The sequence below is a fragment of the Polyodon spathula genome, chromosome 22, assembly GCF_017654505.1.
Source record: "Polyodon spathula isolate WHYD16114869_AA chromosome 22, ASM1765450v1, whole genome shotgun sequence".
NCBI lineage: Eukaryota > Metazoa > Chordata > Actinopteri > Acipenseriformes > Polyodontidae > Polyodon > Polyodon spathula.
In genome coordinates, this window is record NC_054555.1 from 22,705,859 (window position 1) to 22,729,103 (window position 23,245).

General features: G+C 37.1%; 1 protein-coding gene across 1 annotated transcript; it reads left to right on the forward strand.

Annotated features, from left to right (window-relative positions):
• The first annotated feature begins 5,228 nt into the window (after positions 1 to 5,228).
• Positions 5,229 to 23,240, forward strand: LOC121297235 (ras-like protein family member 10B). Its single transcript, XM_041223403.1, has 3 exons — positions 5,229 to 6,011; positions 18,389 to 18,513; positions 20,153 to 23,240. The coding sequence occupies exons 1-3, from the start codon at positions 5,796 to 5,798 to the stop codon at positions 20,421 to 20,423; spliced, it is 612 nt and encodes a 203-aa protein (XP_041079337.1). The 5' UTR covers positions 5,229 to 5,795; the 3' UTR covers positions 20,424 to 23,240.
• The last annotated feature ends 5 nt before the right edge of the window (positions 23,241 to 23,245 follow it).

Genomic DNA, 23,245 nt, shown 5'->3' on the forward strand with positions numbered 1-23,245 from the left:
TAGACATAACAGGTCTTTTCTTAGAATATATTACATTTATTGAGTCACTTTGTATTTGACGTGCCAGTTCCTGTTGAGATGGTGTTACTGGAGTGCACTGGTGTTATTAATCAATGTCATATAGTACTGTACAAAGTAAAAGAACTGCACATCCAAATTACTTTTTTTTTGGGGGGGGGGGGGGGGGGGGGTGATCCTCTGTCCTTCCAGGCTTTCTGCAGACTGTCACACCGCAAAAAAGCAACAATTTACCAGTAAGACGCCATCTGCATTTACTATAACACCAGTGCTTCATGAATAATCAATATATGTTGCATACAGTATATGTGTGTGGAAAATGCACAATATATTCTTCTTTTTCCTTGTAAAGCCCCATGCGTTCCATTCGTACACCTTTTTGTTAAAGATGTTAGTTATTTTAAAGAGTAGTTTCAAAGTCCCTTTTTTTTGTTCCCTTATATTCTTCCAATGTTTGCAGTTATTATGAGTAGTTCTTATTGCAATTACTCAAATCTTTATTATTATTTGAAATCTGTATCGAGGTGCTTTTGACTATGATTCCAAATGCACTTCTGGTTTAGTTCTCTTCCAAATAGACTTCTGTAGTGTAGGTTAGAATATAATTAAACTTGATCCAAAGTGGCAGATCACTACACTGGATCTACTCTCGTGTATAATACATAGAGGACAGGCAACTAGAACTGACATATTCATTGAATTTTACTTTTATAAAGTGGAAAGTATTGGGAGTAATATATATATAAGATATATATGTGCAAAATGAATAGGTTGAAGTGAACTTAAAAATTATCTTTTGGTTTATGGTGGACTTTAAAAGTTGCTGAAGTTTTGGTCACCTCACTACAAAAAGGACATTAGGGGCATGAGCTAAACACTGCTTTCTTAAGATTGTAGAGGGATACAACAGCACTTGTGTAATGTTCATTAAAGTAATTTTGCTTTTGAAGAGCAGACAGATATCTATTCATGATTACAAAGATATTTTGTAAGAAAGTGTTTTGCTTGAGTAAAAATGTCCCACCCCATACTTTACATATTGTACTGTATGGTGTGTATCTATACAGACTAAGGTCACTTAATTCGATGCAAAGAAGCAGAGCTATGTGACATGTTAACTGGATGACACTGAGGAAGGAACTAGCAGAAACGTGTCTACATTGCTGTTAGATTCATTGGTTTGAAATCAAGGACAACAGTGTTAAACGTGAATGGCAAATGTCCCAGAATAATGATCAATCAAAGCTACACTGATGGATTGTAATGGCTCAAAGTTACCATAATAATTCATCACTGAGTGCACATGGTCAGCTGGTTTTATCGATCAGAGGAGTGCACTGGGATTAATGAATGATTATAGTTTAGTTGGAAACCCCACTCTTAAAAGCATCTTCACCCCTATGAATGCCATATTCACAGTCTGGCCACTTTGGACCTGTGCCTAGGGTTGGGTCACCATTTGCCCTGATCACAGTCTTGACACGACCTGCAATAGAAAAAGTGTTGGAAGGTGCTAGAAGAATGTGAATCCATCCACATGTATTAATATTTCACGCAATTAGACATAGGCAGAGGATCATGATGACTAATGTGTTGTTCAAGTTCATCCCAAAGTTGCTCAATTGGATTGAGATCCAGGATTGTGGTGGACATGGAAAATACTTGAAGTCTCTATAATGCTCCTCAAACCACTGGCGCAATTCTGGCATGGTGGATGTGCAGCATTGTTGGGTGCACTTGATTAGAAACTATGCTTCAGTAGATATCGCAGCTTTATTGGGCTGCAGGAATCAGAACACATGATGGACCTAATGTGCATTTCTAATTCAGGGCAATCCAGTCCGGAAGACAATTTTTCAGAAGATGACCAGATATATGCAGAATGATTAATAAGAACCATGGAAAAAAAAAAAAAAAAAACATTATACAAGAACATGCCTTAGACAACACGTTCCCGTTGTGAACTGTGAAACTTTGGTTAGCGGGTATGTGTAGTTCCCGCCAGTTTTTAATTTTTTGGTGGTCCAGCTTTAGTTTGCAATGGTAAACTGCACCGAAAGGGAATCATTGCAAAGACCCCATAATGATATCCTAGACATTTAAGTGACGTGTAAGTGGCTGTGTGCTGGGGATCAATAAATGTCTCACCATCCCGTTTCATCGACAGGCCTCCTACAAGGAGTCTCCAGTAATTTTAGACACGGTGGACAGAAATAGAATTATGGAGTGTAATACAGTATAGTTCAGTTAGAGGTTTATTGATAGCTTTTTTTTTTTTCAATGTCAAATGCAACTAACAATGCAACAAACAAAATAAACAGTTTCTATTTAGTGGAGATTTTAAAATTGTCCTTGTGTCAGACAGCAAAATTTAAACAAAAAAAAAAAGCTGAAGATATTTTTTCAAACAACTTATAATTACTATAATATCCAGATTCATATTAATGTATTATTATTATTATTATTATTATTATTATTAACACATTCTACAATTCCACTGGCATTATTTTGTTTATTAGATAAGGTTCTTTAATTGCATTGGTCTCGGCTTTGCAAAAGTATTGGCCAATGCATTCACACAATCTGTTCAAAAAGCCTCCTGGGATAACATGTAATTATTGTGATATTTTTGGTTCGGCGTTACAGATGTTGCTACGCAAAGTCCTGAACCCGGTTCCAATGAGTGCATATTTAATTAATATAATTAACATCAATCAGACACTGCGTTGTCTGACGGCATGTTAAACGTTTTACGAACACAGCTATCCAAGGTTCTGAAAAGCAGCGCGTTGTGCAAGGATGTCAACCTGTAATATACGTGATTGCGTTTGTAATAGCAGAGTGGCCACTGATGGACTGTCAAAATGAAATAATCGAGCTACATGCGACATGAAGATGATCCTCTGTGTCTGTAACTAGCTTGTTTAACAAAGGGTAGGAGCTCCTAATATCTCATCCAGTATGCCGCTGCGCCTCATTTAGGGAATCGTAATTACTGCTGATTATAGATTGCATTGTATAAACCACGGCCTATAATGATTCAAATATACATGGTGTTACTTGGTGTATGGCTGTAACCCGGGTCTCTTTATTCAGTGACAGGCAATGCTTTCAAGTAAAACAACACTGTAAAACCAGATAATTAAGAAAAATCGTACAAACAGAACACATATCGTTCGTTATTTGTTTGAAAATATACTTTATACGCAAAAAAACACAAGTGTTGTCAAAATAAACTTGGCAGCGTTAGGTATATAATTAATATACAGCTGCATAATATTTTTTGTTTGGTTGTTAATCAAATGTAACTTAATCTTGCTTCTGTTCCGTCTCTTGTCTGTGCGTTTTAATTTGTATTGCAAGCTTTTCATTCAACTGCACAGTTTGTGTTTAAGGACAACGATTAGTGTTGAATGTAACCCAGAACACGATGTACTTAATCAATCACACCGTTGTTAACCAAAGCCTCTTTGAAGAACACTGACTTGCCACTCCGTCACTATCTGTGAACTACCGGTAAACAGCCATTACCTAGAGAGTATACCTTAAGCAGAAGGTCGTGAATTATACTTGCAATCTCCGCTGTAGCTCTATGACTCAATAGTGTTTCTGAGACACTGATAAGACTTTACGGGAAACACTACAATTTATATTTTCAACCTGGATACATAAGGTTGTAACTTCTTAAAATATATTATCTCGAATTGTAATGCACAAGCTAAAGAATAAACAAACACTGCTCACTGCTCACTGGTCGAAGGGCCACGTTCGTTTTGACCACATTACTACCCTATTTTTGTAATAAAATACGGGTCTTATTGTATGACTAGAACTACATGGTGTGCAATGAGACGAATGGACGAATATCGGTACTAATGTTTACAGTGCAATTGCTGCCGGCTCATTACAATCCTACAGCGTGTCGCTTTTTCAGTCTTAGCCATTTTCTCAGTTAGTATGTATGATGGCCTATATTAGGGTAAATGATGTGGAACCAACCTCCAATTGCACACACTGATTACACATTTAGTTGGTTTGACTTTAAATTAAGCAGTAATGTACGAATTGCAATTTTAACAAATACAGGTGTATTAGCAAATGTGTGTGTTGCATTGATTTGATCAATTTACCATGACTGAAAAGTGCCTAAGAGCGAAATGTTTATTTAAATTAATCTTTAGGTTGCTTTTGATGAATTGGAGCGGACACTTCAGTAATATCAATTTAGAAAATATAACCTGAGGCTTGACCCGGGCTATTCTGGGCTGATGACTTAATACGGTGCGACAATAATGAAGAGAGAATGAAGGTCGCAGTATATTAGTACAACCTCTGTGTCAATGACTTTGGAAAACGACAGTACACAGTATAGCAAACGGTAGACAGTTAGCACCAGGGACTACTGAAAAATGCCAGCTGTAAATCTGGATACGCTAAGTGCTCACAGTATTACCAACAGCATGGGATAAAGGCACCTGTTCAATAGTAGTCGTGAAGAAGCACATATTGACAGAAATAAAATAATCAATAACGGTTTGTACTCCCTTTTCTTCATAAACTTACACCCATCTCCATTGCTTGATTTGTCCCACACTGTAAAACAAATACCGTATTTGTACAATAAATTTACCTTAATATTGATGTTTTTCTTTTTTCTTCAGTTTTTTTTTAAATTACGCTAAGTTGTTCAATATTGGTGTAAATACTATGTAGTTCTGTTTTCGCCAACAACCGCCGCTCGTGTTGATAATATATATATATATATATATATATATATATATATATATATATATATATATATATATATATATATATATATATATATATATATATATAACCGTATGAATTTTTAAATATATGACTTGTTAAAAATATTTATTAAAAAATCACATTGTTATGCAATTCAGTAATATTGCATTATATTTACCGTATAGGTGTAATCGCGAGAATTTTGTTTTATTTTTAACATAAGCAGATGTTGTCTTTCTTTGTTTAAACTCTAATTAGTTTTTAAAGAGAACAGTGCTTTGCATAATAATGACAACTTCCCTAAATATACAACCCACACACCGACATTCTCTCGCGCACACACAAACACAAACACACACACACACACACACACACACACACACACAGCGAAGTAAAAATATTCAGGAGGCTTCTGCAGCAGTCCTGGAAAATAACCCACGGCGAGCTGTAAAACTGGAAGACGTGCTTTATTGTTTTATAGACAGCTGTACCCTGGCAGTTGAAATGATAATACAAGAACCACTTTAAACGGATTTGGAAGTGAAGTCTGAGGATCTGAGGAGATGCACTGCAAGAATGCGCACCCCCTGCAAAATATTAACAACTGTACCGAATTTGATTCTTTAAACCAAGCGTAGGTGCTTTGAAAAATAAATATTAATCTTTGTTAGGAAAGAGGATGGCTTCAATTCGCCTGCAATACCGTGGCAAAAAAGAAAGCCTGACAGAGACAATGTGTTCGGGATCTGGGTACTAAAATGAATCGTAACAATAACAATAAGATTGTAGAAACTTACTGCATACAATGGAAGTAAAGACAAAAGCTAAAATAATATAAGGGAGCTGTTTTTTTGTTTTTTCATATGTATAGTTAAAATGAATTAAACATGGAATAACGCTGCCCCGGGACTTGAAGGTTGTAAATGTTTAAAGATCTCCACTGGGTGCAGCCCGTGGGAAGCGAACTCGCGCCGTTCTTGCAGTTGGGTTTTAAGGCTGTGACCTGTCCATGGTCCTGAAGCCCGGGAATGGTCGAGACGCTAAGTATAGCTGTGATTGGAGCCCCTAGAGTGGGGAAAACTTCCATTATCCGACAGTTTCTTTATAATGACTTCACTGAGGGCTACACTACGACCAACTCAAGGTATGCGTACCGACCCTCAGTGATTTTGAATGGTAACATGTTCGATTTGAAGATTATGGACGTCCCGCCTATTTCGTCCTTCCCCGTCAGCACCTTCCAGGTAAGGATTCTAAAGTGCAGCTGCATTCTTTTTGTATAGGCAAGTTTGCGAACTGTTTCAGTGTGTTGCTTCTCTTGGCTTAATGCATTCAGCCAGGGAGCATGTTTTAGAAATATTCATTTGTAATGTGTCACTGTGGGATCAATTTCAAAACATTTTTTAATTTTTTTTTATTTTTATGGAGATACAACTCGAATGAATATTTCAAAACTAGAACGCAATATCTTAATGTCATACGGGTTAATTCATACAGCTATTCTGTTTCGTAATATCTCTATATCGTAATTTTTCCGTTCAGAAAAAAAAAACAAAAACAAAAAAACATTTATCTAGGTAAATCTAGGACAAAACAAGCCCACCTTCAGAAACGGTGTATTTTTTGTATTTTTTGCATGCTGCTCGTTTTATCTCTGTTTATCTCAGAAAGTACAGAGCTCTGTTAAGAAAACAACCCCTCTTTGATCATGCTCATATGCATTTGGTCGGTAGCTGATTCAGTTCTACTCGCTACTCATACGCTCTAATCTGTTTTTCTGCAGGCTCTCGTTGCACGCTATTATTCAATCTCTATTCATAGGTAGTCGACTTCAGAAATGAATTAACATGTTCCCTAAATATACCTCTATTGTTCCCCAGACCCGTAGTATACAGGTGGAATTCTCTCTGCTGGGGCTGGTAGTTAAAAGTACGTATCTGTAGCTTCTGGTCTCCAGCAAGACCATACTGACTCCAGTCCCCGCTGGAAACACATTTTCCAATGTCATCACCTGAGAACAATCACAAGAGCAGTAAGAGTGGCACAATCTAAAGCAATTGTGCAAACTTCGGGTAAGCAACTATGGCGTGACAATCACTGGATGGTAACCCCACAGAATATTCACATCTGCCCTGAAGGTATTATTGTTGGTTGTAATATTGAGAAAACACGCTGTTGAATCGGTGCCGCCCCGGCTGCAAAGCATGGTTGACAGTGTTATGGCAGGCGATCCAAATTTATTGTCAAGCTCCTGTAGTTCATATTGTATAAATTTGTATTTTACCATTCCTGTGATATTTACATGCTTGTAAAAATCTATAATAGTGGAATCACAGTAAATTGTCCTCTGGACTGTGTAATGTTCACAAGAGACCTCAACGCTATTTACTCAAAACCTAAAAAGCCAAATGTATTCCAAAACAATTACAGACTTTACATTGTATGGCTGCTTGTTTAATTTTGGGTTGGTAACCTTATTAGGCTTTTTTTTTCTTTTAAATTCTGCTGATAGAAATGTGGCGTAAAAAGCTTTGAAAATCTTGCCAATTATATTGATTAAACATAAACCCAATAAAAGGCCTTTAGTTAGTCTTTCACAATGTATGCAGAAGTTTATATATATATACATATGTGTGTGTGTGTGTGTTGGTGATAAATGATTATGAAGCTTCTAGGAATTTCAAAACAGACAGCTCTCTGCAGTTTAATGAGAATTCTAAGAACTACTGAATGTGACTCATCACTGACTTTTAAAAAAAAAACATAATCATGTGTGACTTTGTTTTAGGTTATAACTAATTTATATGTTATGAATGTTCAATATAGTTTCATCTACCTTTGATTAAATTATTCTGAGCATTGTACTCGGAATGCAATAGTGAACTATCCCTTAGTCCTGTAGAATGTTTTTATAGCAAACTTGTTGAAAGGAGAAGCATCTATAAGATGGGGAGTTTTCCCACTTTGCACCTGATTTTAATGCGAGTGCCATCAGTCTTCAATATGTTGTTTAGCATGAGAATCATTGAAAGATGCTATACAAAGATGCTTCACATATTTTAAAAAATACATTCAAATGAGCAATACTGCACAATTGAGCCTGCCTAGGATTCGATACACATGGAAAAAATAAGAATGTGGCAAAAGACAAGATAATTTATGCAAAAATACCCTCTGATAGTTCCATTAAAGTATTTTATTATTGTCTGTCAGTTGTAGACAAATCTTAAAGACCCTTCCATTCATGTTTGCTTGCCCTCTTCTAGTTGTTAAATCAGTTATCAACCTAAGGACTTAGGTGATACCTCCAGTATTACTGGTTGGGTAACTTCGTCCAGAGCAAATTTAGCAGGAACCTGCTTGCACAGATTTCCAGAACCTGATTTTATTTGTATTAATTTTCAACAAGAAACAAACTTGGTGCTGAACAAATTGATCTCCCTTCAGTTGAACTGTAGAGATATGATCCACAGTACGCTTAGCATTTCACTCCAATAACATGGCATATGCAGAACACCAATTAAAGTACATAGCGCTAACAAAATGTCTTTCATATACGAGAATAAGAGACCTGCATGAGAATGGTAATAGATATCAGGCTGTGCTTAAGAACTGCTTTAAGAAATGTTCTGGGTTTTTTAAACCAATTTTGATTAATGGAATCAAGTTTGCAATTCACATGGTCACATGATTAGAAGTTTACTGTCAGTTTTCAAAGAACTAATTAATCTAATAGAATAGAAAAAAAATCCTTAAAAAAATGTTCCTTTGTAAATAGTGCCCAATATTTTAATAATAGGGCTTATCTTTGACCACCTAAAGTTAAAACTAAGGAAGAAGGAGGCCCACTGACCTTTAGTTCTCCTGAGCTGTTGTCAGAAGTTGCCACAGTGAGGAAATATAAATATTCTAACAAAGAAAAACAGGCTATGAAAAAATAGCAATCATAATAATTCATGCAACAAATTAACTAATAGTGATCCATTATTACTTAATTAGAAACAATTACCTAAAGACGCTAAAAAAAAAACACTTTAAACCCACCACTTATGAGGATCAAACATCTTTAAGAAGTATACATTCTGTGCTGTTGCTATGGAGACCTGTCCTGTGCAGTGTCAATATGTTTACATGTCTTCTCCCTGGTGTGTTTTTTAAGGCTCTGAAAATATATCAATGATACAAAACAGTTTGCATCAAGAGGTTTTAGAAGGAATTCAAAAGTGGGAGTTTTTAACTGTGTTAAAACTAGGAATTTTCCACCTGTTTCTAAGCAACAGCAGTTTCCTTTAAAAAAGTTTATTAAGCCAGTAGTAGATCCACAGCCCAGTGTAGTGATGTGGGAGTACTTAAATAGCCATGGAAAACACAACAAGTAATAATGAATGGAAAAAAACAAAACATTTAACCAGACTGCACACCGCTCCAGCATTTTTTGCTCATTAAAAAAAAAAAAAAGCTATATATATATATATATATATATATATATATATATATATATATATATATATATATATATATATATACATACACACACACACACACGCACGCACGCACGCACACACCATTCGGTTTTTGCATTTTGACTTGCTTATTTAAATCAGAAGCCATATTATGGGGATTAGAGATATCCATTAGACATCTTTCTTGTTGTGTAAACATGTGTTTTCTATTTTAAACATGATATCAGGTACTATCTTAGGGTAAAAGACGTTAACATTTTCTATGCCTTATGTTCAGGTCATCTGTTATACGGGTCATTTCACCTCAGTGGTGTTATCTGGGTCGAATCATCATTGGCCAAAAGAATGTCAATCAATAGGGAAGCAGCTGGTTGGTTTATGACATGAAAGAAGCCAATTAAAGGGGTGGGAAAAATTTCACACTCCAGGTGATGGTTTATAATAGGCAACTCATTTAACGACAGTGTTATAACAGGGTGTCATCATGATTTTTAAGCCTAGAAATGTTTGTCTTGGAGTCCTTGAGATAAAAACATTAGCATGAGGACAACATGATAGCCATTCTATGCTTCATTATTTTCATTATCCAAATTTAACATTGTGACAGAGAAAAATGAATCCTAGTCAACAATCTCCCTTCTGACCTGATTTAGGAGCTGTTTAACAGGAACAGTGTACCCTGGACTGGATGGTCTGGAAGTTCATTCCAGGGTCAGTCGGAAGCCAGCCATCCAGAAAGGGATGGAGTCACATGTCCAAAGTCATTGCCCTAATGCGGTACTTGATGTGTCAGTCATCGACTGGAGAACTAGCTTGAACTAGTTATCGCAGGTGGCGTGACTTAGGGTATAATGGGGTGTGATGATGTAATCTCTTCCTTCGTTATGGTTACTGAAAGGACCCATTTAGGAAATGGAAGTAATTAATTATCATGACTGTTTCGGGTTTTGTTTGTTTGATTGTGCTAAGTGTTTGTCTTTTGTCACTGTTAGACAGCTAACACAACCGGGGGCTATCGCTATTAGCCAGCGCAAAAGCCCAGACTACACTGCACCACTGTTTCACTAACTGTTGTCTTTCACCCCACCAGCACTCGAGCACTCACTGTCTGGAGAAGTGACCGTGTCTGTGTTTGGTGTTATTATAAAGTGTTGTATTGTTTCCGGACTGCACTCGAGCACTCACTGTCTGGAGAAGTGACCGTGTCTGTGTTTGGTGTTATTATAAAGTGTTGTATTGTTTCCGGACTGCACTCGAGCACTCATTGTCTGGAGAAGTGACCGTGTCTGTGTTTGGTGTTATTATAAAGTGTTGTATTGTTTCCGGACTGCACTCGAGCACTCACTGTCTGGAGAAGTGACCGTGTCTGTGTTTGGTGTTATTATAAAGTGTTGTATTGTTTCCGGACTGCACTCGAGCACTCACTGTCTGGAGAAGTGACCGTGTCTGTGTTTGGTGTTATTATAAAGTGTTGTATTGTTTCCGGACTGCACTCGAGCACTCACTGTCTGGAGAAGTGACCGTGTCTGTGTTTGATGTTATTATAAAGTGTTGTATTGTTTTGGGACTGAAACCCTCGTTTTGCACGGAGTGATGCACATGGCTGTGTAGTGTCTGTGCTTATTATTTAAATGTTGTTGAAACACAGCCCAGTCAAATAAAGGAGCTCTGTTATTGAACTTTCACTCTCTTGTGTGTGTTATTCCTGAGCACAGAGTCAACTACACCTGTGCACTGCAAGTCACTTTGCCACAAACATACAAATTGTATTACTATAGATTTAACAAACATTTCCTAATGTACACCTCAGGTCTGTAATTGTGTTACAACAGTGATTTTGGAATTAAACTAGTGTTATGTGTATTAAACATGACAGCAGCTCATGATATTTACTGTATATAAATATACCCTACTATGCTAAAAATGAAACTAAAAAATATTATTTGAAATAATGAAGCGACATACAAATTATGAAGCAAAATATGAATGTCAAAAAAGGATGAAAATGTATATTTCAGCAATTATCTTTTATTTTGAGCTTAAACGTATTGATTGAATCTGTAAAACCTTTTTTGCAGATTGAATGGAATACATTTTTTTCACATTGAAATGATAGGAGTGTATCAATTATTTGAGCAAGTCGTGGATGAGTTACAAACAACAAGATAAATAGTTGCATTTTCATCCAATAAGAACATGTATGATTATGCGGCTTTTGTGCAGAAGGTGATTTATAACAATACACAGTATTGGCACTCTTTTAAACATAATAGCAGATGGAAGAAAAATAGCAAGCTATGTAGAGAATGAATGTAGAATAAAAGCAGTAATAGTATCACTGTTCCTTCTGTTGGTTCTTTGTATTTAATGCCTCAGTTTTAATATGCTGCTATTTCAAAGGCACTGCTAAGTAAAAGCAGCTGCTACTTCCTCTACATCACTTCCTGTGATGAATCTCACTTTCACTCCAATGGTCTAATTGTAACAAGGGCATTAGACCTACAGGAAGTGATAGATACCAGGAAGAAATCTGTATAAAAAAACAAGAACATAAAGATCTTCAACACAAGTCCAGCTAAATCTTATTAAAAATTGATTTCTTTCACCTGGTGAATGTCTTCTCGTAAGTGTGTGCTTGGCTGGGAAAGTTTAAAGCCCAGAATTTCCTAAAACTTTTTCATAAAATATTTTCAGGGACCACCAGCAGGTGTACTGCCCAGAAAAGTAGAAAAACATGGACCCACTGAGTGGTGCTGTCCAATAATCCCACTGAAACCTTCAGGGCTATTGAACAGAAAAGAGCACACTCCTTAGAACAGGTTCACAAATCCCTGATTTCAGAGTCAAGTGTTATGAAAAGAAAATAATAATCTACTTTAGCAGCTTTCCAAACCATCTTGTATAAAGAAATACACGATCTAGGATCTAACAATTATGTATCACAAAGATAGCTCTGATACATTTGAACATGGATAATATGTGTAAAGAATATTTTCCAGAATAAAGCTCATGTATATTTTATATATACTGAGCATCAATAGAAAGTTATCACTTATATTTGAATAAAATTCACTAGACCAGTTCGTGGCCTGTCATTGACAGAGTGTGTCTGGTTATACCATCTCGTCAGGTTTGAAATTGCTGGCTGTGAGCACCAAAGACAGTGAGCCACAGTACACTGTCCTAGTCCGGCCTCCAACATGCTGATTACATGTTCTCTTGACAGGCGTAGCATATAGGTTTTTTCTGTGATTTTCTTTAATGATCTTATTCAAGTTTGCAATTTAACAGCTGAAATCACTCCATATCCAGTGTCCAATCAACTGTCTCACTAGTGATTGAGTGCATACGCTTCAGTCATAGTCACTCAAGCGTGTCATGGTCAAGGATGAACAATCGAGCGATTAAAAATAAACCAAAAACATTTTGTCAATGTTCATCATTTATATGCCTTATTTTTTTCAAAAATAAATGTGTTATAATAGTGATAAGTTTCTTTTGATTCTCGGTATATATGCAGGGTAAACTATGCAACAGAGGGTCAATTAACATTATTAGACAAATTGATAATTTTAAAGTTTAGGAAAATAAACACCTATAATAATTTGGTTCAAACTTACTGGGTACCATATTTTGCAACCATAACAGGCAACCATATCTACTCAACCTGTGAATCTCAATGGCCTATTCTCCGGTTTAAATATTAATGCAAAATAATAAACATGCTCATTATAGACTTCAGATTGAACACATGACCTCCCACTTCAGAGGTCCCTGCGCTAACAAGCACACCGATTTGCCTGTCATTGGACATATTGGAGGAAGTCACCTGGGTGCTGATGTGTGCTTTCAGGTTTTCAAGAAACACCTTTTAAAGAATTAGAAGCTGTAACTGGCAACACATTAGTTTTAATTTCCATTGAGCAATTATTTTCACTGCATCCCTTATTATTGTGTAGTGCAACACTTCTTGTAAGTTTTCTTCACTTCAAACGATCTATGAATGTTGATCTGCAGGTATATTTGGGCCTTCGAATGAGCTCTGTGTTGGACTGAGCTCTAACTGGAAAGGGACTTGGACCAACCTGGAGGAGAGGGCTGATCAATAGTGGTGCCTCTCTTAAAATTGGCATTTGGCAGAGATTTTACAACTTTGTTTTTTTTTTAATGTTGCTGCTTTTAGTACCAAGGGACTGAGCAAAATTGGTGACAAAATGTTTACTTTCTCAGGACTTTACCAAAAACCTGGCAAAATAAGCATTAGAACACAGAACAATATCAAAATATAGCACTAGACATTGCATTGACTGCAGTAAGGCTCGTCCCTTGTAAGCACACCATTCTCCCTGACTGGATGGATCTTATTTAAAAACACAGAACCTTTTTTGTTATAATATTCCCAGTGTTTCATATCCTACTGTGTCACTTGGTATTCTGTGCATTTATGACTATCTGTGTAAAAAAAATGCTTCCTACCTTCTGTTATAAATTTCTTTTTACTCAGCTTCCGGTTATGCTCCCTTGTTCTGCTCTCTGTGTTAAATTTGAAGTAGTGCCTTGGGTTAACGTTGTCAATACCATTTATGATTTTACAGACTTCAATCAAGTCCCCTCTTTCCCTTCTTTTCTATAGGCTGAAGAGATTGAATAATGTCCATTAAAAACACAAGAAACCTGTAAACATGGTCATTGCAGTGTTCTGTATGTTGCATCTGCTGGAACCCTATATTGAAATACTAGACAGCAACTTAATTACATGTAAACCGTTTCATCATCCACTTTTCTTTCCCACTGTGGTTCATTAAGGAGCTAAACAGGAAGCTTTTAAAAGATTTTGTATGCACTTCAAAAGACAGGTACATTACAACTACAGGTGATTACAAAGTAGTTACCATTTGCTAACATTTATTTATGAAATAATGTTACCAAAATATAGACGCAAGGTAGCTAAGCACAGAAAGCACAATTCCGTCTGTATTTGACTAATTTGAAACGGTTTGTTTCATGTCATTAGGGTCACATGAAGCAAGCTGGAGTTACCATGGCAACGCAACTCTGCTCTGATAAAGTGAAAGCTAAAAGCAGATCCCCTGTGAATTGTTTTGAAATGAGTTTTTGATGAGTAACAGTGAAGTTACAAGTAAATAAACAAAATAAATGAGAAACAGTGTTCATGTAAAAAGAAAAAAAAAAGAAAAAGAAAAAATGGTTTGTGATTTAAGTGATTCAGCTGGAGCTCATTTATAAACAAGCTTGAACAAGGACTGCATTCTCACATTCATTGAACCATTGTTTGTCCTGACAGCCTTCTATATTGAATTGCTGTTGTCTAAGCATAGGCCTTCAAATATTTATCGTACAGCAAATTCACTGTATGTATGCTATTGCTAGTAGTTTTGCAACCATATTTTATGCAGATAATTCCATTGAGGAAGATGATAAATATAAATAGTCTGGGATTAACTAGTTTGTAAAAAGTACTTTTAAAGACATACTACAGACAAAGTTCACTGGGCACCCCCTGATGCCACGACCAAGCCAGCTTCCTCTTCTACACCCAGGAACTCGAGAGCGGATGTCAGCGAGCTACCTACCTCCGGAGGACAAAAGCCAGGCCTGCAGGTTTCTGCATGAGCTCACTAATCACCTGGCTGGTAGGGTCCATTGCAGCGTGATGAGGAGAAACAGTCCTAACCTGAGCCCAGGCCAATGCGATGCTCCTTCTAGAATCGCTGGATATTGGGTTTCATTTTTTAAATAATCTGTGTTAAGGTACTTGGACCTGAGTTTAGGAGCAGGCCTAGTTGTCTTTCACTCATAGACATTTGTAATACAGGCTAGATCAGGGTCTTTACAGTTGCCAGAGCCATCAAGTGAACAGGTGTTGCGTGACAGCAGATTGAGGGTTGTCGTGGCAAAAGCTAATTTTTAGAGAGCAATACAATAATTTAAATAATAATTTTTATAAAGCACCTTTCATAGTGGACCACCATCACAAAGCGCTTTACAATATAAGAGACTAGGGTGAGTGAACTATGCATCAGCTACAGAGTCACTTACAACAATGTCTCACCCGAAAGACGAAGCACAAGGAGGTTAAGTGACAGAATCACACAATGAGTCAGTGGCTGAGCTGGGATTTGAACCAGGGACCTCCTGGTTATAAGCGTTTCTTTAACCCCTGGACCGCACAGCCTCATTATAATAGCAAAACGCTACAGAGAGAAGCAATTTAACCGCTTCCTTTTAACCAAGTGGGTTTTCAGTTGTTGTACCAAAACATTTTTTTCCCCTAATTGCTTCAAATAACCACTTCCTGCGCTGCTGGTCATGGCAACACCATTGGAGTGAGAATGACCTACAACTTTTAATTCACAGTGCTTGTTTTCTGAAAAGACGGCAAAAATGCAAATAACCAAGCTCAAGGGAGAGCAGGGATAATTTAACTTGTGCAAGTGAGAGTTAAGAGGATTATCTGAGGAGATAACTGACAGATACCACATGTTACTGAGTTATTAAACATCTGCAACATGCCAAAAATTTTATTTTTTGGAGTTTGGGGACACTGAGTCAAACCTGTCAACATTCCACGTGCTTTTCTCACTTTTACTTGCATTATTTACCTCATTTCATGTTCATCCATATGCCCGTCCATATGTTTGTCATTCTTTTAAAAGCACAAGAAGGTTTACAGAACTACTTGTGAAACTATTTTTACACATTATTTTCCTAAATTGAAGTTCTCTCTTTCTCTAGACTGATTTATGGCATCAGCCTTGTGAACTTGCATCTCGTCTACTTTGGTGTGCAGATCCTTTTTTTCTCTTTAACTATCAAAGAAAAAAACATGGAAATTGAACAGCACCATATTGTGATGAAAATAATACAGGAAACAAGCTTTGAAACCTGCTGTGAAGAACAGCCCCCCCCCCCCCCCCCCCCCATCTAGGTATTAAGACCAGATTCAGTGCAGGCAATTGGCAGATCTAGTAGTTTTCTTTCAAAGTCAGACTTTGGGGATCCCTATTCACGTGGCCCCAAAGCAGGTTCAAAGAACACAAACCCAGGGCGGTGGTTGTCGTCTTTGGGCAATGTTCACTCGAGTCACTCCAGTTTGCAATGTGCCATATACCTCCTAGCGGTCTATAATAATAGGCTAGCTGTTAGAGGGAAGGTCATTCAATGGATTTATTTTACTTGATATAAACCTCCACAAGCAAGAACACAACTGTTAATTGCTGTGCATATTTGGGCTTGAAACAGAAATTACCAGTAACATGATAACCAGAGTCAGCTGTGGCTTATTGGTATATAGGCCGAACAAATCCTTTCGTAAAATGATGTTGACTACAATATCCAGCCTGTCTATTAATCTCTTACAACAATAAGCTTGAAATCTTTGATCAGGCATGATAAGGTTCAATTGCAATTAAAGAGACACTAGGTGGCTGCCATGCACCTATGAAGGTTCTCAAGTTACAAAATAAATATGTTAGGTGGTTGAAGTTTGGACATATGTAATATGCATTAGCCACCATCAGAATGGAAAAAAAATATATATTAAAAAAAATTAATTACACACACACACACACACACACACACACACACACATATATATATATATATATATATATATATATATATATATATATATATATATATATATCTATATATAGATATATATATATATTAGCATACGTACTTCATCATACATTCTAATTGTTTTCAAATATTAATATCTTAATTTACTTTTCTGTCAATAACAATCTAGGCAGAACAACAATAGAGAATGATACATAACACACATAATATGATATTAAATAAATTAAATATTTGGAAAATGTAAATCACTTTAACATATACATAGATATAAAAAAGTGTGATTTTTCTGAACATGAACTGTTTCTAAACACGTATACATTCATAAGAATGGTGCTCTCTCAACTGTAAAGCATTTCATTGCAAGATAATAATAGTGTTTTCTCTTGGTACAACTGGTCAGGTCTCCTTTAAAAGTGACATATTCTCTGCAGTCAAACGTCATTTGACTCTAGCTGTACACATATTGATTTGTATTTGGCTGTGCCATGTATTCAAAGCGCTCCCATTAGTATGCAGAAATGGTACGGCAGTGGTTAAGGTCAGCGACAATGGGATAAGGCTACATTTACTTGAATGGAACCATTTTCATTTGAAGTTTCATTGCACCATATCGGTACCAAACAGTTCTGTACCCGTATCAGGGCCACTGTATAAATACAGAGTAGGAAAAGCATTGCTTTGTCTTGCTATGATTGTCTCTGTAAAGCTGTGTTCAGCAAATTCTGTAGGCCAACACTGTAAACTAACCCTATCTAAACTAACTAAATACTCTGTCAGTCTGCATTAGTAGTGTGGCTGCCAACTATTGCACCATTAAGCAATCTAATAGGATAAAAGAAGAAATCAAGTCACCCCCTCACTGAAGATAATTGAGATAGAAAGATGAATTTGTAGCACCAGATATTTACTCCACTTACCCAAGCCTCGACAACAATCCTGGTTACTAATAGACTGGATAGTTGAGGGACAGAACGTCAAACTCCAGTGGGATAGCTATTATTATTACTGGTTTCTAACAATTTTACGTATTCATATTTTAACCAGGGTAAGGTCACAGGAATGAGTGTGGCTATTGAAAGTTACAATAATTATCATAGTTATTTTATCATGTGTGTGGTGGTGACATCGTCAGCAAAACAGTAACTGACGTCAAAATTCTCTCACAAAAAATCCAGTCCCTCTTCTGTGATGTGTTTAACAAAAAATATTACATTATTTAAAAATATTAATGACTAATTAATAATGAATGAACAATTCAGCACAGATAACAACATTCTAATTACATAGAATCTCTTCAGAATATGCAAATTCACAATGGTACAAAATGTTGCTAATGAATTGACTTAGAATGACCAATAAACTATAGTTGCACACCCCTAGTGGTCATTTGTAAAATCACTTTACTTTATAAATTCAGCTTTTCAGTGGTTAGAAAAACGCAAATAATGCTAAACAAATAACACATATAACAGGATATTAAACAGGAAAATAATGGCATGTTAAGAAAATGTAGATGCATAAAATATCCATTTAAGTTTGGAATATTTGGCTTTCAGGAGTGGCTGGATCTGCGTTGCCATGGAGTCCGGACTGCCAGTGCTTACATCCTGGTATATGACATCTGCTGCATGGAGAGTTTTGAGTACATAAAAATGATTCGACAGCAGATTGTAGACAACAGGTATGTGTGTGTGTGTCTGTTTATATATATTAATGGAGCTTCAGATATTGTTAAAGCTCATTCCAGGTCAAGTGGACCCAGTGGATGAAACATAATCTGCATGTGATTGAGAAGATGGCTCCCGAGGAGGTGTTGTGTGCATGCTTCAGAAAAGCTGTGTAGCTCCCACCCCACATGGGGGAAATATGATCATTTTGAGGGACATACTAAAAGGAAGGACCCAGAAGGATCTAGAAGGACCCAGCAGGACCACGGTTTAACGAGGAAAGCCTGTGGTTTAAAGGGACGGACTGTTGTAAAAGTGGATTCTAATGAACAGGCTCTCCTACAAGTGCTGTGGCACACCACTTTACACATCTTCTGCAGTCTCCTGTAGTAAACTATAAATTCTATAAATAAAACCTATTTCTGTTTGGGTTTTTTTCCACAGCTGTGGAATCATGTTTTTTCTAGAAGGACAATGAATAGTTTTTACTTTAAGACGTCCTTTTCTGGTATTATAAAGAAATACTCTGGTATGTTATCAAATAAATAAAACAGAGGATTATTAGAGAATATATTTCCATTAAATAACAAGTCCTTTGATGCCACAGCGGTCATTGTGCAAGGAGTGGAGTTTACTTGTCAAAGGGGGTCCCGCATTTCAGTACAATTCATAAAGCACTGGAGGGCTTTTCATAATCTCAAACTCTGCTCCTTTGAGAAAGATTGATTGTGCTTGTCGTGCTGCTTATATTGTGCACACAACAAAGGTGCACAGTGTAACATTATTGAAAATGATTTTCAGAAATGTATTTAGCAAGCTTCTACAAAGCCCAAAACACAGATGCTTACCCCAAAGGTTATGAGCTTCAGTCTTGTATAGCAATACCCTAATGTGATGCGCTGCAATGTACTGACCAGGCTATGGCACTCCTACCAGCTTGGCTGAGAGAAGTGCTTTAGCTTACCTGGTAGAGTCCTAGACAGAAATGTTTCAAACAGAAACCAATGCCACACATGGGAAGAAACATGCATAAAGAAGATTCACAAGATTGTAAAGGGTTGAATGCTTGTCAAACAATGTTGGATGTAATTATCATATGGGGAGTGCCAACGAGTCTAAACCAATTGGGTGGAGAGAGTGACACAATCATGGCTGTATGCTATGACCTCCAATGATGTTGAGAGTGTATTCGGGTCTTTGTCGTTGGGTCTGCCATACATCATACAAAGAGTGCAATAGAAATACATTCTGAATGTGATTAGAGGTACAGTAGCCAACAAACACTTATAGACTTAACACTTACACGTCATAAAACCTAAATAAAAAACAGATGAAAATCTGATGTAATAAGCAATAATGTGAGTGTGCATCTCACCTGGCTGTGTTGTTCCAATGGGATCAGGACTCTCAGTGAGTGTGTGTCTCACCTGACGGACTTGTTCCAATGGGATCAGGACTCTCAGTGAGTGTGTGTCTCACCTGGCTGTGTTGTTCCAATGGGATCAGGACTCTCAGTGAGTGTGTGTCTCACCTGACGGACTTGTTCCAATGGGATCAGGACTCTCAGTGAGTGTGTGTCTCACCTGGCTGTGTTGTTCCAATGGGATCAGGACTCTCAGTGAGTGTGTGTCTCACCTGGCTGTGTTGTTTCAGGGCAGGCAGCAGTGGAGAGGCCCCCATCCTGGTGGTGGGCAGCAAGCGGGACATGCAGAGGCAGCGCTTCACCTCACGCAGGGCTGTCTCTTTGCTGGTCAAGAAGACCTGGAAGTGCGGCTACATCGAGTGCTCAGCCAAGTATAACTGGCACATCACCCTGCTCTTCAAAGAGCTGCTGGCCAGTGCTGTAGCACACGGGCTTAAGCAGAACAACTCCTCCGTTCGCCTGCAGGGGGCGCTGCACAGAAACCGCTGCAGCCTCATGTGACTGAGGGGCGGGATCTAGCTAGGAGCAATACAAGAATTGGAGAATTCCTTCCAGCAGATGGAGGATACTGTCGAAAGAACTTTTGCTGCGTATGCAGTATTTATTTCAGTTGATAGGATCTCCCAATTCCTTATTTCTGTTGATAGGATCTCCCAATTCCATGTATATTCTTTTCTACTCAAATTTTGTTTTACAGCAGGATAGTGTAGCGACCAAAGCTTCTATATCCATTCCATATCCTCACTTCCTTCTTTGTTGTTCAGTTCCACTTTTCATTCCTTGTAACAACTGTGAAACATGGGTGAAATTACTGAATCCTTCACTACAGTAGAGTTTCTAAACCACTTTCTGCAATCCATAAACATAGCTGCTGTATGGCATGTGTTTGTGTGAAATTATGTGCATTGAAGTGTGGTTGCTAGTTGAGGCAATGCAGTATCTGGGAAAACTGCTGTATGTTTTAGTTAAATGCTTCCATCATTCAACAGCAGAAACTCAAGCCGCCAAAAAAAAATCCTAGCTTCACAATCAAAGGTTTAGCATAACATTGACCTGGCCACGAAAATATTGCAGTTAGTGGAACATGGTCCATAAATTCTATGAATAAATATCATGAACACTATACTCCCAGTTCAGCGGACTAGCTCAGATATGTCTTTTTCAAAGAAAATGTGCAGGGATAAATATTTGTAGGTAGCGTTTGTGACTTATTTTGAATTCTATGTTAGTTGCGTATTTGTTCTTGGTAAGTATTGAACTGAATATATTGTATTTTAATGCATGCACGGACCGTGTAAGGGATCAAGTCAAAACTCAGAGCTATCTGTCTTAAACCCAGTACTGCTTATTAATAACCTGACCCCTTGCTGCTGCGTCATTAAAATGATTAGCTGCCAGCAGTCAGGCTGATGTGAAATCTCCTCTGAACTGGATAAAGTCCTAGACCTTGATAGGCACCAAATAATCTCAGACTAATATTACCTTAGGAAAGTAGTTTAAGATTAGTGCTTATCAGGGTCTGTGCACACAGCCACTGAAGACCTCTTTACTGAATGGATGTCGATCTGTGTAGCTCTGAGTAGTTATTTGGGGTGCAGTGAACTGGTTTGAGCCCAGCTCTTCAATAAAGTGGCCACATTCATTTCTCATGCAACTTCCCCACTCCTGTTAGTGAATGAGTACTATCTTTAGTTTGACCTCTCACTCAACGCTCATTGTTTATTGAAAGTACAGTAATAATATTATTGGAGTAATAACATTAGTCACGTAACGCTACAAGTAGCCACAGAAATGCACTCACTGGAATGTGGAAAATAAATTAGTGCCAGCATCATCGATAAGCTACTGGGCTTTTCAAAACAGTTCATATGAACAATAAAAATCAGTATTTTACAGACAACATTCAGAACTACTGAGAATGATTGGAAAATTGATAGAATGTCATTATTACTCTTTACTAATTTTCAGTACAGGTAAGCAAGTCACAGCTGGGTTCTGGGGTCTGAAAATATTAAACTTCTGATCCATCAATTCCTTTGTCCCAATATTGGTTTTGACTGTGCTTTTTTTCTCCCTTGAAATGTACAATGCAATATTGTTCTTGTCTGTTTATTGCAAAAAGTTTCTATATATTCGTTGAACTAAAAGGGCTTCTCTTTTCTAACAGACGAGATAGTTATTAAATAATAAAATTGTTGGAATACTGTGTTTTGCTCTTTTTTCATTATTAACATAGGTTCGATGGCATGGTTTGTGAAAGGTTGTGCAGTTTATGATATTTTCTGCACAAATGTTAAGATGTTACTGGTACTGTATAAAACTGTTTGTAATAAGCTTGTGATCCCAAAAATTCTATATATATAAGTAAAATGTTTTAGAGCATTTTACATCACTGGAGAATCTCCCTGGATTACACCATCTGGTTTAGATGTAGACCTGAAATAAATCAGATGGTGGCTGGTTAAACCTAGGGAGAGATTCCCCTAGTGCTGTAAAACGCAGTGGTGGCTATGACGACTGGATACAGAAACTAGCACATTCCACAGCTAGTTCCTTTTTATAAACAATCAGATTAATTTCAGATATGTTATGGAGTAATTTATCAAGAAGGTGTTATACTGTCCCTTGAGTACAGTGGGTCATTACAAGGAGTAAAAGATTCAGCAACAGGGTTGTATGTTACCACAGGTAAAAATAGGAAGCAATGGAAAAAAAAAATAGAAAACCAACATATTTTATTAAAATGACAATGAAAACCAAAAGCAAATACTGTCTCCGGAAATGGCTACACTTTCCATATTGCTATTTATATAAAGAGACAGAGAGCACAGACAAACTAGTCAGGATACCAAAACAGAACCAAATGTTGAAGAGATATCAAAACTCTAACAGTCGAAAGGAAGTTCAATCCAGCAATTAGAAAAAAAAAAAAAAAAAAAATCTTATTTCTCAAATGCATAACAACCTGTTGATCATTTTTATACTATTTTCAATTAGGACTTTCCTTGACCCATGTATCCTGGAGATGTGGAGCTATATTCGAGGAAAGGAAATCTCCATAAACATTCATGGATTGCCATGGTTCTTTCACCCAAGATGACAGCTGTACATATAGTCCCTGAACTCTCATAAATGCTAGTGCTTATTTAACCTCGTTTCACAGCCAGGAGGAGCAGAATAAAATCAGGAGAATTAAGACTTTTTACGCTAATAAGCGATAAGATTTTTTTTTTTTAAAACTCTTTACCCTTTAAAACTTACATAATACCTTTATCAAGAGCCCCATTACAACTGGGGACCACCGATAAAACATTCTGATAAAA

Coding starts and splice junctions, on each gene's coding strand:
- LOC121297235 (XM_041223403.1), top strand. CDS start 5,796: ATGGTCGAGACGCTAAGTATAGCTGTGATTGGAGCCCCTAGAGTGGGG. Junction 6,012..18,388: donor TCCCCGTCAGCACCTTCCAG/GTAAGGATTCTA, acceptor TTTGGCTTTCAG/GAGTGGCTGGATCTGCGTTG. Junction 18,514..20,152: donor CAGCAGATTGTAGACAACAG/GTATGTGTGTGT, acceptor GTGTTGTTTCAG/GGCAGGCAGCAGTGGAGAGG.